Genomic DNA, 12,788 nt, shown 5'->3' with positions numbered 1-12,788 from the left:
AGGCACCTAGGAAATGGTCCGTTTGCTCCTATTTCCACCTCTTTCTGGCACTTTTTTTATTCGTGCTTGATTTTCTTCTTTCGCACACATTACGATCGTAATTTTGCCTCCTTTTTTCTCCGGTGGCTGCAACCAACCACCTCCCGTTAGGCCGGTTCAGCCATCTGCCAGAAGGGAAATGGGCGTTGGGGGGAGAAGGGAGGGGAGCGAGATCGGAGAGGAAGCGAAGGGGTTAGATGCGCGTGAATCATCATGGGCTTCATGCGTACAAACCGAAACGCGAAACGCACCACGTGTGTGTACCCCGTTCGGGTTGCTTGGCTTGGTTCGCCGCCACCGGCATCGGGGAGGCAACACCACCAGAGAGGCTTTTAGGCTAGCAGCAGCACAACCAGCAGCAGCCGCAAGCAGCGGTTGTTTGCCTTCTTCCTTCTTCGATCTTCCCCACAGCCAAACGCGCTAGTCCCAGGATCCAGGGGGCCCTCCCGGAGGGGCCGCGATCTTTCTTCTGCCGAGATGTTTCGTTACGAAACGACCGATAATGACCAGCACGGCCCAACAGCCCAGCCAGAGAGTGCCAGTTTTGTTGCCCGAAGGTATGAATCCGAGGCGTGCGTGCGCGTGTGTGTAGCGCACTTTCTTCGTCTACAGTTGCGTCGCAGAAGAAGAACCGACTACCAACAACAACAACACCCAACCCGAAAGCCGTGAACGATTTTAACAGCGATTCCCCACACGCGTCCGATTACTTCTTCGCCATCTTCTGCTGCCTCGTTTGATCGTCACGATAAACGATCGGAAAACGTTTTAATGCCTGCTATTGATGGTGCGGCCCCCCCACACCGACCACAATCGACCGTCGAACCATCGTGGTCCGAGACCACAAAACTTGACTTGAGATTTTGGCAGGTGCGAGAGGTCAACCGAGCGAAAGACTTAATCGAACGATCGAACTCTAAACACCATCCGAACCGAACCGGTAAAGTTTTCCGCCAACATTCGCACAAGCTCTAACGGGTAATTCATTACGAATCTCTCTCTCTCTCTCGTTGACAATGAAAATAGGGAATAAAATGGTTTCGGCTGGAATGGCGAATGTGCTCTATGTTTTGAAGAATTAAGATAAATAAACATCCAAAGCATTAAAACAATATTATTTTGGTATGGTAATACTGATACTGATCCTCAATAAACTTCAGGTCATAATTAACAAGACACTTTGAACCAAGGTTTTTAAATATAGTCCGCCAGGAGATGAAGGCAATTTAAGGCAATGTTAGGTCATACCGGCCATATGATGATTTACTGCTTGACTTATTTTCACTACTAAACCGGATATTCAGTCTCAGGCTAAAGAAGAACGATCAGGGTAGTATTCGATACCAGGACTATGGTACCAACGATCGTCCTATTAGTAAGCAGATAAGGAACTCATCAATATAAGGAGATCTTAAGCAATTAGCCCAGAATTTCAAAAAACTTGATAGTAGCAATAAACAAACTACCAAACATTAAGCTGAGACACGCTCAGAAATAGCCAACAAATATGCCAGAACTTGCCACAAAAGATTCTCAAAATCACGTCCAGCGATTTCCAACGAAATTCATTATTTCTCTCATTCTAATCAACCGTCCGTCAAGCCCGATTCCCCGAGATCTCGGTTCATCGCACACCCTTATCCGACGAACCCGATGGCAGGATCCGTGAGTCGACGGCATCACACTCCCTTCTGTCACACACAAAAAAGCGAAATCTTTCCCCTGTCAGCTAACAAATACATCTACACACACATACACGGTGTGCAGAATCGGAATCGAAACCCCTTGTGTTCGTACTTCACCGGAGGACACGCTTCAGTCTGTCGTCTGGTGCCTGTTCCATCCCTTGCAGGCAAAGTAAGGGAACAGTATGGCATCGACAAACGGGATCAATTCACAGAAACACACACACACACACGCACTTCCATAGAGACGCAATAATGTACAGGACGCACGCTGCAAGTTCCCGTACCCGGGTAGTAGTGCGTCGTTTGGCTCAACAACCCCTCGGTGACGAGGATGCACGTAAGACCATTAACATGTACACATTCTAACCGACACGGAGGGGTTCCAATTTTTGAGTCTTTCGATGCTTCGCTATCTAAACAGGGACATCAGTATCAAAATGAGAACGCTTGGAATGAACTTTTCCTGGGTGTATTTCGTGCATTTTCCGTACAAAGTTGCTACGAAGGGCTGCAACAGAACGGAAAAAGAGCTACGCGATTAACTGTATCCACCTGGGCATCTGGGCACCGGTCATAACTCCACGGCCATCAATTAGCATTTTCCTGTGCTCCCGCTTGCTTAAGAATTGAATCCCCATCCGAACAAAATAACCTAAACCGGCGATCGCCCTCGCATCCAATAGTCCGTCCGGCGATCTGCCTGCTGCGAAAGACCGATTTTCCAAACATTCCAGTTATGTCCGGCGGAACATATCCCGAGACCAGACCCCGAACCCCGGGGGAAGTAGGCGCTAATGTCGGTTTTCCATTTCGCGTAAAGCGTTCACCGACGCATCCGCACAGCCTACTGCGGCGGGTGTGCGCTTTTCCATCGCAAGAAGCGCACACAAGGGGCAATTATAGGTAGCATTATTATTGTTATTAGCACTGCACAGGCTTTGGTGTGTAGTAGGCCTCAGCGCTTCGTTCGCTACTGGTAGATGTGTATAATGGTGCATTACCTGATTTCTTCTTCTGTTTGCTCGCTGTCCGGCTCCCTGAATCGCGGCTGCTTGTGCGGCGCTTCGCCCCCGAACACACGGTAAGCAACAACTAATTTTCCTCGCTTTCCCCTTCTTCGGTGTGACCTCACGCGGGCGGCAGTGGTGGTGGTGGAGGTGGATGCTGTGTTTTCCTCACTATTTTCTTCAAACGGCAACAAACGATCTAATATATGCGCACGGTTCGATCAGGGGTTGTTCACCACCAAACCAGCAGGCTCCGCGTGGCTATCTTTCACACACACACACACAATCGCGCGCACACAGCACCAACACGCAACCCACACGTACGTACACACTATTCCCGGAGAACTTGAGAATTTTAGTTTTATTTTTTTGAGGCTTTACTTTTTTCACTTTGGGTTCCCTTGGGCAAAACACTCGAGGAGCATATCACAAAAAAACACCCTTGCCTGCTTAGATTGGCTTTGTAACTGCAAAACAGAGAGAATGTGTAGATTTTTGATGTGTTATTTTGATGCCTGCAGAGATCGCTCGTGTAGTCAGAACTTCCGAAGCGATATAAAAAGTTCTTATTTTTCGCGATGTTTATACAAGAAACTAACTTTTTAAAAATATAACCTTAAAAATGAATACAATTCTTCATTAAACAAAGTATAGCAAGACCTGAAACTAAGGGAACAAGCAAGACTATGCATGAAAGGCAACGCAGACAATAACGTGATCAATCCTGATGGATTTGGTCCCCGTTCGCGAAACTCATACTCAATTCTACGAACTGCACGGACCCTGCTGACTTGACTGCCATGAAGTACACAAGCGGAAAACCCTCACGCACCTCTCTCTACACGTGTTTTCTATGACGGACTGTTGCTGCTTCGCTTATCAAAACTATCTCCACACTGTTGCTAATAATTGGGCGAAAGACACGCGGTACGGTACAGACTTGTTGACGCGGATAAACACACAACACGGAAAGATCCGGACACCCTCCAGCTGTGGTACACCGCGCTACCCCCAACGCAGCACAGTTAATTTCAGTACTTTGATTCACCAAACTGAGGTACGATTGCAGTGAAACTATCACAACGCGTCTTGACGCCACCGTTTACCGTAAAGAACGACGCTTCCAAACAGTTTTGCACGATGCAAATTTTATGGCGCGTTTTCAGCAGTAGCGGAAGCAGCAGCAGCGAAAAGTGTACCCTGTTCGCTATGTCACGCGCAAAGTTAGATTGAAACTGCTGTGGAAGTGTGCTGTGTGCTGTTGGTTGGCTGTGGACTGTCAGGCAAGCCGAACGAAAGCCGAAGTCGCTTGTTCGAGGTGGGTAAGAGAGATGGTATGGTGGTTCGTGTGCGCTGTACGCTTCACTCGAAGAGGAAGCATGCACGGCCTATCCGTACATCCCTAGCGATCGGTACAATGTTTTTCCTTATGGGAAATGTTTTGTGGTTTTAAAATTTAATGAATTAGTATACCTTGTTTAGATGTTTGTCTTTTTACTATACTTCTTTTTTTTCTTACGTCTTTTTTGTACTTCTATTTTACTGACTATACAACTATACACTAACAATAAGTCTAGTCTAGCCAAAAATGGCAGACATGGCCTAAGAGGTCGTAAGGCCAAGAAAGAAGAAGAAAAAGTATAAATATAAATACGCCATGTAGTTCACAAAAAAGGGCGGACCGGTGGTGAAGCAACAATGGTGCCGGTCTTCACACAGTAGAACCGAGGTTCAAATCCTATCCGGACCGTTCTCCCGTAGTCAAGACTGACGATCCTACTACGTGGTATCATTGAGTCTAATAAGTCAGAAATGGCAGGCATGACCTTGGGAGGTCGTTAGGCCAAGAAGAGAGAGAGGAAGAGAGATAGAGAGAGAGATAGAGAGAGAGTTTACAAAAAAGTTTTTAAACCTCAAAGAACAAGTTTCGGTATATACAGTGCTTCCGTTACAAAAAAAAGATGTTAAGATCTTTGGTTTTAATCGAGAATTGAACCTTGAATATCTGGTTTTTGGCTTTTTTATTAAATACATAAACGTATCTAAAACGTATTGCTTTTAAGCACACGTTAAATACGAGTATAATATTCTCGAAATAGATTTTTTTTTATTAGTTGGCGCCACAATCTCATTTTTTTCGTTTATTTGTGAAGCCTTCGAATCTCACAGACCTCATTTGCCTCTTCCTGCAACCTTAATAGGTTTGGAGCTGCCATTTTCTTCTTTCCCTGATTTTATGTACTGTTACCTGAAGAATTTACAATTGTGGGAATGTGTGCTCCAAAACACTTAATTTTTTATGGAATTTAAAATTGGATCAAATCATCAGTTAATAATAATTCAATTTTATATTTTACTGCTAACTTTCCCAAGCAAAACAATTTAAACACCCAAGTCCAAGTGCAAGTTTAACTACCACCCAACGTGGATATGGCCATCTATCGCACAGTAGCTGTACTAGTGATGAAATATTTCAGTGAAATAATTCATTCCCTTACCGTTACGTAGCTGACGTCACTGTAACGCATGCTAATGTGTGGTAGCGACGTTACACGCTTTTTTGGGGCCGTTTTGTTTGGCAGAAGAATTATACCATCCAAAATCTAACCAACTAACTGTTTGTTTGTTTGTAGGTAAATTGTGAAACTGTAAGTAAGTAGTGCAATCGGACACAGGTATTTCTTCGCTTTTGATCTTGTAACTCGACGTGATCCCCATTTTCGCATCAAATTACAAAAATAAACAATGTGTAAGCGGGTGGCCGGATCATTGTTGTCTTGCGATATTCTAGTCCTTATCAAGTCCTCCCCGAAGCCACATTAATTGAAAAATGATTACCCAAGTCCGCATTGGCGACCTTCCGGCGACCGGAACGAAACACATTTCGACACACGTTATGGCGCAATCGAACACCGAAGTGCAGATGCTTTCCCATACTCATTAACGATTACCCACTATCGCACGGCGAGCGGTGCGATGAGCACCTTTTGTGTTTTGTTTCTTATCTACACCACCATTCGCTACCGCAAGACAGAATATGTTTTCGCGCACGCACGGACAGTACATCCGTTTTCGTCTGCTTTACATTTCGAACCGGGGCGATAAGACACCCGAACCAGACCTAACCACAAACGCGCACGACTCGATTGGTTTGATTTGCATTCGGTTTGGTTTATTGCGAGGAAACAGAGAGAAACAATAGTACAGAGATTATTTGAGCGGCCACCAAGTTAGAGCTTCCTGAGCAGTGCCTTCGCTTCCCGTTGAGCTTCACGATCGTCGGCAGTGCTGCAATGAGAGGATCCGGCGATTAATGCTTCCTCTCCGTATCAAACTTCCTCCGCACAAACTTACCGTGGCGCCAACTGATTGGCAGCTAGTTCGAGAAATGGACGTGCCTTTTTCGGTTCCTTCAGCGCAACGAACGTATCGCCCAGCATCAGATGGTTTAGTGGGAAAAAATTGGGCCGTACGGTCTCGGCACGCTCAAAGTACTGTAACGCATCCTCGTACGTCGCCTCCGGTATGTCGGTGGTGAACGTGTGGATCATCTTCTTCTGAAACCAGGCCAATCCGGCCAGCTTGTGGTAAAAGCGTCCCAGCACAAACCACGCAAACGGATCACTGCCGTCCAGTTCGGTTGCCTTGCGCAGATGGCGCAGTATGGTACTGAGCTGCAGGACACGCTCCTTAAGCCCCTCGATGCCGGACTTTTCCGCCAGAAAGATCGCGTAGTACTTGTGGGCCGAGGCAGTGTTGGGTTGCAGGGCTAGACCTTGCTTCGCATACTCGAACCCCTCGAACACGAGCGCTTCCAGCTCTTTGGCTTTCTTCTCATCGACGGCAAGCTCGCGAGTGATCGAGTAAATCACACGGCACAGCCTCCACAGGGTCTCGTATTCCGCGTCCTTGAAAAAAAAACCACCCCGGAACCAAAGCAAGTTGTTAATTGAATCGATTAACGGTTAACGGTGCAGGCGTGCCCCAATCTTACCGTACTGCTGTTGTGCTTCCTGCTCAGCAGTTCGTACGACTCGCGAAACTTGCACTCAGCGAACAGCTGATCCGCTTCCTCGTAGCTGTCTGCCATGTTACCGGTTGGAGTGGTACAACAGAACTGGCCGGCTGCAGCGACCTTCCACACTGCAGAACCAGTTTCACCACGCGGAGCTTGTGTTGCGTGACACCCTCGGAACGATGGAAGACGCGATCCACGTTCCTTCCCAATACACACTGTGGATCGTGTCTCGCTCTCGCCACAATACGCGCTTATCTGCGTTTTGGCGAACATTTCCGTCAACCCTCGGGCCTTCATCAGCTGCTCGATTCTGATTTTGCGATGTCATTAAGTGAGTAAGCGTGTTCGTACGATTTCATCGATGTCAACCCCCCCTCCATTCTGTAGCACGTGAATCATATTAGACAAATCGAACAATGTGCAACAGAAGCCGAGCTGCCGTTTAGTGCTTATCGCTCTTCATTCACGTCGGTTCATTCCGATGGTGCAAAAGATTCATCCTGTCCGGATGCACTTTGAGCATGCGTTCATCGTGTTCATTCGTGTAGCTTAAAATTATCCCTGTGTCACCACTGCCCCAGCAGGAGTGAGTTTATTTGTGTACCTTGCGCTTAAGTCCGCAAGGCATACGAGTACGACAATATGATAAGAAGTTGATAGGGGGTTTCGGAGAGGGTTTTAAAATCTGCTTTGACAGCGTAACCGATAAGAGGAACCTATCGATAATGGCGGGTCAAGATGTATTGTTGTACCTTCATACCTACTTCACACTTCAGCAGCAAGAATCTAAGATAGGGATATTACCTTTTCGAAGCAAAAAAATAGGCATCAATTCGCCATGGAAGATCAGTAATCATGATGGAGCGAGGAAAAGAGGCAATTAATTCTAGCCTGGCCTTTAAGGTTAATCGTAACTTGACGTCAGTTTCTATTCGCTGAGATGTGGCGTCCGGTGATCCCCCAACTCGATCAACGATTGCAAGATCATTAGTTTGTTGCACATGCTGCATTTTATTTGAATCCGTTAACAAACATGCCTTTTTGTAATAAAAAAAAAACTCTGTTACCTTTGTACACTCCTGCCGTGATCGTCATTGCGTGTGATCGATTTCTAAAACCAAAAACAAGTCCGTACGCACGCAACACTTAACACATTACCTTGTCACTGTTCAACTCACTTCTAAGCGTACATCAAGAATCGTCCTGCCGGTGCACCGGTGCAATGCACCAGCAGACCAGCCCGGACCGAACCGGCACACCGCTTTTTCTACAGTTTCTTCAACAGTTCGGTGGCCTCTTCACGGCAGATCCGGTCGTCCTCGCACCGTACATCCACGGCAGCGGCACGCTCGAGCCACGGTTTCGCCTCGCTCGGTTGCTTCAGCGCCAGATGGCACTTGCCAAGGTACAGCAGGTTCAGGGCGTAAAAGTTCGGCTTGATCGTTTCGGCCTTGCTGAAGCATTCCAGGGCCTCCGCGTACGAGGCGGTCGGTGGGTTCGGTGCAACCGAATTGATAAGCTTGCGCGTGATCCAATTCACCTCCGACAGTTTGTAGTTGAACTGGCCGAGCATGTGCCAAATGCCTGGGTCGGACGTCCCGTTCAGGCTTACCGCACGCTGGAAGTGTTTCTGTACGTTTTCCAGCTGCTTAATGCGCTCGGTCACACCGTCCAGTGCCGCCTTCTCGGACAGTATCGCACCGTACCACTTGTTGGCGCCGAAGTTGTCCCCGTCCGTGGCCAGGGCGGCCGTCGCATGCTCGAACGCTTGCCGGCAGAGCGCTGCCTTCTCGTCGTCAGCGGTGGATTGTTTGGACAGGAAGAACACGGTCCTTGCCAGGCGCCACTTCACCTCACAACTATCCCGGTCCTGCAAGCGAAAGCGGAATACATTTGTTAAGCTTCCACCAGGCACACCGGGTCACAAGCCTTGCTTACCGCCAGCTTCTCGATCATGTCCAGCGAGTCCTGATACTCGCAGTTCTCGAACATCTCGTCCAACAGCTTCAACTCTTCGGCAGACATTTTTGGTGTAAACACGAATATCGATTGGTTGCGCGCTGGCGAACGTAAAAAGGCGGGGGCCCTCCAACAGTGTCGCTGTATGTACACACGCCCGAAACAATCGTCAAACCGTCACGTCAGAACGGAAGACCGCTGGAAAGTAAAACGGCGGTGCGTAAAAGTCCGCGACAGTCCCGTCGCACCCGAGTCACAGTTATATTCGGTACGAAAAATGTGCCACCCTCGTGCCACTTAACTGGTGGTGGTCGTGCAGCGGCTAATCACAAACACATTACAAACTGCAATGGAGGGTGCGCACGAACGAACCGCGGAACCCCCAGCTGGAGACGAATATGGTACCGAGCACAGGCCGCGGGTACTCGTTTTTATCAGAAACCACTGACAGAATCGTCATGAGGGTCCGGTGGGGAAGCGTTTTGGTTTGCGTGAAGTTCTACGATTTCACTGCCACGCTGAGTGCGCTTCGCCACTGTGAGGGAATAGTGCAACTCGCACTGGTTGCACCGACGCTGGACCGGCTTGGATGAATATGCAACGATTTTGAATTTTGAAATCAGCCTATGCTGTTCTGTCTGGTGTGGTGAGTGAAGTTCAACGAGGTTTTGTATTGTTTTCGATTTTGTTCGATTTCATGAACAATTCCTTTAAAACCTTTAAATTTATGTTTCGAATGTTGCATTTTTCAAATATTTATATAATTTTTTATGTCAACAGTTGTTTCTTTACATTTGTAAAGCTGTTTTTGATGAATGAAAAACACTGTTTAAAAACGATGAGGCACCCTCCAAAAATGTTTAGAGCTAATGCTACATCACACGGGCCGCCTGCGATGACCACGCAATTACCACTGTGCGCCACATGTTCACCTTCAAATATTTGAATTTTTTATCCTTTTACCCTTAGCAGCAACCGATTTTCAGATTATTTTTCGAAAGAAGTTAGATAAATTCAAATATAAATAATGCGATTTTGCATTTATTTAAGTGCTTCTTAATTTCTAATATGTTTCATTTTATGAGTCGTAGGGTATAAATTAACCCGTATCCGAAGAGTCTGCTAAAGATATTTAACTATGATCACGATAGCCGCGGACTGAAGTAGTTAATTTACACAATAACTGTGGATGAATTGATGGTTTATAAGAAGCAAATTTCGTTTACCATGTCTTCATTTAGTCTGACCGGTGCGTAATTAGTATCCAGACAAAATGAAAACACAGGACGCGATGTATTTACGTTTCTTTTTTTTAATCCACGCAGTATGCAAAATCAGCATTTTTTGCTTTGTGTTGTAATTGAGTGACGAAAAATTACACAATTTATATCAAACCCCCAAGAGAATGAAATTTATCCACAAACTTGGCCACGAACCCTGCAATTTTATGAATCTTTTTATAGCACACACACACACTACCACATCGACCGCGTAGCTGTCAAAAGCCGTCTGCTACGCCAGACCTGGCTGTAAACTGACTTTGCCCATTACCGTTATTTTCATAACGTTCGCGTCCGGAGCAAGAGGCAAACCGCGCACTCGTCGTCTGTTGTGTATATGTTGTGCATCGCTGGCTGTACGCAATCGAAGGAAAAAATTGACATTCCAATCGACTCCCGTTGCAGTTCTTGCCTGCCTGCCCGTGCGTGAGTGCGCGCTATTTGTTTGGCCGTCCAGGTGTGATGTGTTGATATGTTTGTGCACAGGATAACGTCGGCAGTAGGTGGTAAAAGCTCGTACCACGCTCCTTAACAAAAGTGTTCCCGTACGGCCAGTGTTTCGTTTTTTTTTCTTTCGTTCTTAATAAGCGTCCGCCCATCGGTCGGTATCGATAAAATAATTTCGATTCGTATGACATCACAACGGCTGGGCGCCGTTTGTTGGTGGTAGTTGTTGTTGATGTTGTTGCTGCACACATCGATAGAACGCATCGGATTTCGATTGCAACGGTCGTCGCATCGTGTGCAACTGAGCACATCATCATTGTCCCCAGTGTAATCTGTTTTCTATCGGTATACTTTGATAATTGCATATCACCCCATTTGGTACGAGATATTGGTGACTGCAACACGTTTTTTTTTTGTTTTTGCACCGATTGCTCGCTCTCTCTCTCTCTCTCGCTCAATCCAAGCAACCTTGGCTGCACCCAACAACGATGCTATGGTGTTGTGTGCTGCGAACGGAATAGTTTGTGCAGTATGGTGTAGCTGTGTGAGTGAGGTGAAGTGTTTTAAAATTGCGTCAACGAAGCAAATCGTCCGAATATCCTGCCGGAATCCTTGACAACGCTGGGTGCTTCCGCTTTGTTGACGACGCGCCGTGAGCTTCCTCCCGCGGTGGTGGTGCGGTTGTATCAATGTACACGCGTGTGTGTTTGTGTGTACGCGTGGTTTAGGTGCGTGTGCAAGGTGTGAATGAAGTGGCCCCACCAAGAAGCGAACCCCGCGAGAGAACGACGCCGCGAAATGAGTGCAATCAATAATACCAGCAGTACCAGCGGCGGTGGTGTTGGTGGCAACAATAACAACAACAACAATGCTAGCAGCCGGCACCAGAAGCTGGAACAGCAGGTAAGAACCGATTCCGCCAAGAAGAGCGCAAATTAAACATGCTTCTTGCGGTGTATGCTCGGTAGATGGGAAGCTGAAAAAGTTCAACCAGAAAGGTCAAAACAGTTCGCACAAGTTCGCTTCAAGTCCGAGCAACACAAACACAATCGTAGTTTGCCATGACAGCTGTTTTGTTTGGGTTTTGTTATTCCTATAGAGATTTTTATTGTTTAACGGGACGGGGAGGGCGTTTTCTATGATCCCATCGATTTCAAAGTAAAACTCGTATCTTACTTTTTGCACCTATCAAATATAACAAATAGCAACAAGAGTTCTCTAAACAGTGAAAAGAATAGAGACCTGCCATGACTGCTGGCTTCCTTGATTTGATTTTACCCTTAGTTGGAAAGTCCGTCCTACGACTTGTTGGGATTCGATCCTGGTACTTTCGTGTTAGCAACGTGTCTATCACTATGTCAGCATCAAAAATCAAAACTTTAAGCTGAATAATTTAAAAAAATTCTCATTTTTAATATTTTTAGTAATATAAAGTTCGTTTAAGCAACAGCAAATAATCGATCGATTGCCAATCCCCACTTCAGGAGGTCGGTGGTGGGATTGACTATGAGAATGAACTTGGAAACTTTTTGAGCCCCTTGGACAACAAGGCTCAACCACGATATACTCTCCCAAGACAGACGGGTTTTCTTGAATAACGACGAGTGTCCCACTCGATGGGTGACCAGGTTCTTCAGACGGTGAGGTTACTTGGACGGCAAGGCCTCTTGTGGTCTTAGTGAGCTTTGCTCATATATTTTCGCCGGAGAGATTTTGACCTAATATTTCTTGCTTCTTTAAGCTATCAAACCCGTACCCGTTTAAGCCCGTACTGCTGGCTGACCATCAAACTACGTGATATCAATAAGTCTAGTAATTCATTATATAGTTGTCATGACCACATAGGCCCGGTAACCCAAAAAGAAAAAAGCTTAACATACTCGAGACTGAATGATAGTCTCCATATTACGCGATGTCGACACAGCCCGGATTAGATTCGATGCGAATGCGGTCCCTCAATTTTGTATTCTAGCAACAATAAAAATATTGTTCCAGATTCAAACATTCGTTATGCTAGATTTTGCTAGAATGATGACGATGCGCGGAGATAAATCCGTTCTGGGAAACCCGCCGCGAAAGATAGTTTAAACGCATGCCAGCAAGCGATACACCGCTAATTACGGGGTGTAGATTTTATTCTTTTTTTTTGCAGTTGGACAGTAAAACCAACTGATAGGAGAAAAAAAAAATAAACCGGATAAGATACAATCCGGTGACGCGTTTAGACCGGACCGTGCGGTCTTTAAATGTACGAGCTGTACATGCAGCAACCACAGGCAATAGTCAGGTTATCCCAGTTTCCGTACCGGTGCTGTTTGTACGCGGTGATTTTTTATTTTTTTTCGTTAGT

General features: G+C 46.3%; 4 protein-coding genes across 7 annotated transcripts in view; 1 reads left to right on the top strand and 3 right to left on the bottom strand.

Annotated features, from left to right (window-relative positions):
* LOC118506192 (RNA-binding protein 24-B-like) overlaps positions 1-3,983 on the bottom strand; it is a 45,625-nt gene extending 41,642 nt beyond the window's left edge. The window contains exons 1-2 of one of the 4 annotated variants that reach the window (XM_036042983.1): positions 3,841-3,983; positions 2,729-3,201 (exon numbers count right to left, since the gene is read on the bottom strand). The gene's annotated coding sequence lies outside the window, so the exon portion shown is untranslated. Of the gene's footprint in view, positions 1-2,728; positions 3,202-3,493; positions 3,519-3,566; positions 3,791-3,840 lie in introns of those variants that run through there. The other 3 variants (XM_036042986.1, XM_036042984.1, XM_036042985.1) reach the window with 3 other exon arrangements.
* Positions 3,984-5,884: 1,901 nt separating this feature from the next.
* On the bottom strand, positions 5,885-7,040 carry LOC118508256 (regulator of microtubule dynamics protein 1-like). The gene is made up of 3 exons (XM_036047875.1): positions 6,729-7,040; positions 6,089-6,642; positions 5,885-6,022 (listed from the first exon to the last, which is right to left on the bottom strand). The coding sequence occupies exons 1-3, from the start codon at positions 7,023-7,025 to the stop codon at positions 5,965-5,967; spliced, it is 909 nt and encodes a 302-aa protein (XP_035903768.1). The 5' UTR covers positions 7,026-7,040; the 3' UTR covers positions 5,885-5,964.
* A 699-nt stretch (positions 7,041-7,739) lies between these two features.
* On the bottom strand, positions 7,740-9,310 carry LOC118508257 (regulator of microtubule dynamics protein 1-like). Its single transcript, XM_036047877.1, has 2 exons — positions 8,691-9,310; positions 7,740-8,622 (listed from the first exon to the last, which is right to left on the bottom strand). The coding sequence occupies exons 1-2, from the start codon at positions 8,775-8,777 to the stop codon at positions 8,020-8,022; spliced, it is 690 nt and encodes a 229-aa protein (XP_035903770.1). The 5' UTR covers positions 8,778-9,310; the 3' UTR covers positions 7,740-8,019.
* A 913-nt stretch (positions 9,311-10,223) lies between these two features.
* Positions 10,224-12,788, top strand: part of LOC118506305 (protein king tubby) — a 37,317-nt gene continuing 34,752 nt past the window's right edge. The window contains exon 1 of the mRNA XM_036043253.1: positions 10,224-11,341. Coding sequence (XP_035899146.1) covers positions 11,186-11,341 — 156 coding nt within the window. The 5' untranslated portion in view covers positions 10,224-11,185. The remainder of the gene's footprint in view (positions 11,342-12,788) is intronic.

The sequence above is a fragment of the Anopheles stephensi genome, chromosome 2 (assembly GCF_013141755.1).
Source record: "Anopheles stephensi strain Indian chromosome 2, UCI_ANSTEP_V1.0, whole genome shotgun sequence".
NCBI lineage: Eukaryota > Metazoa > Arthropoda > Insecta > Diptera > Culicidae > Anopheles > Anopheles stephensi.
This window is presented reverse-complemented; position numbering and strand designations above follow the sequence as displayed.

Coding starts and splice junctions, on each gene's coding strand:
- LOC118508256 (XM_036047875.1), bottom strand. CDS start 7,025: ATGTTCGCCAAAACGCAGATAAGCGCGTATTGTGGCGAGAGCGAGACA. Junction 6,643..6,728: donor GGAAGCACAACAGCAGTACG/GTAAGATTGGGG, acceptor TTTTTTTTCAAG/GACGCGGAATACGAGACCCT. Junction 6,023..6,088: donor GCCAATCAGTTGGCGCCACG/GTAAGTTTGTGC, acceptor CTCTCATTGCAG/CACTGCCGACGATCGTGAAG.
- LOC118508257 (XM_036047877.1), bottom strand. CDS start 8,777: ATGTCTGCCGAAGAGTTGAAGCTGTTGGACGAGATGTTCGAGAACTGC. Junction 8,623..8,690: donor ACATGATCGAGAAGCTGGCG/GTAAGCAAGGCT, acceptor TTTCGCTTGCAG/GACCGGGATAGTTGTGAGGT.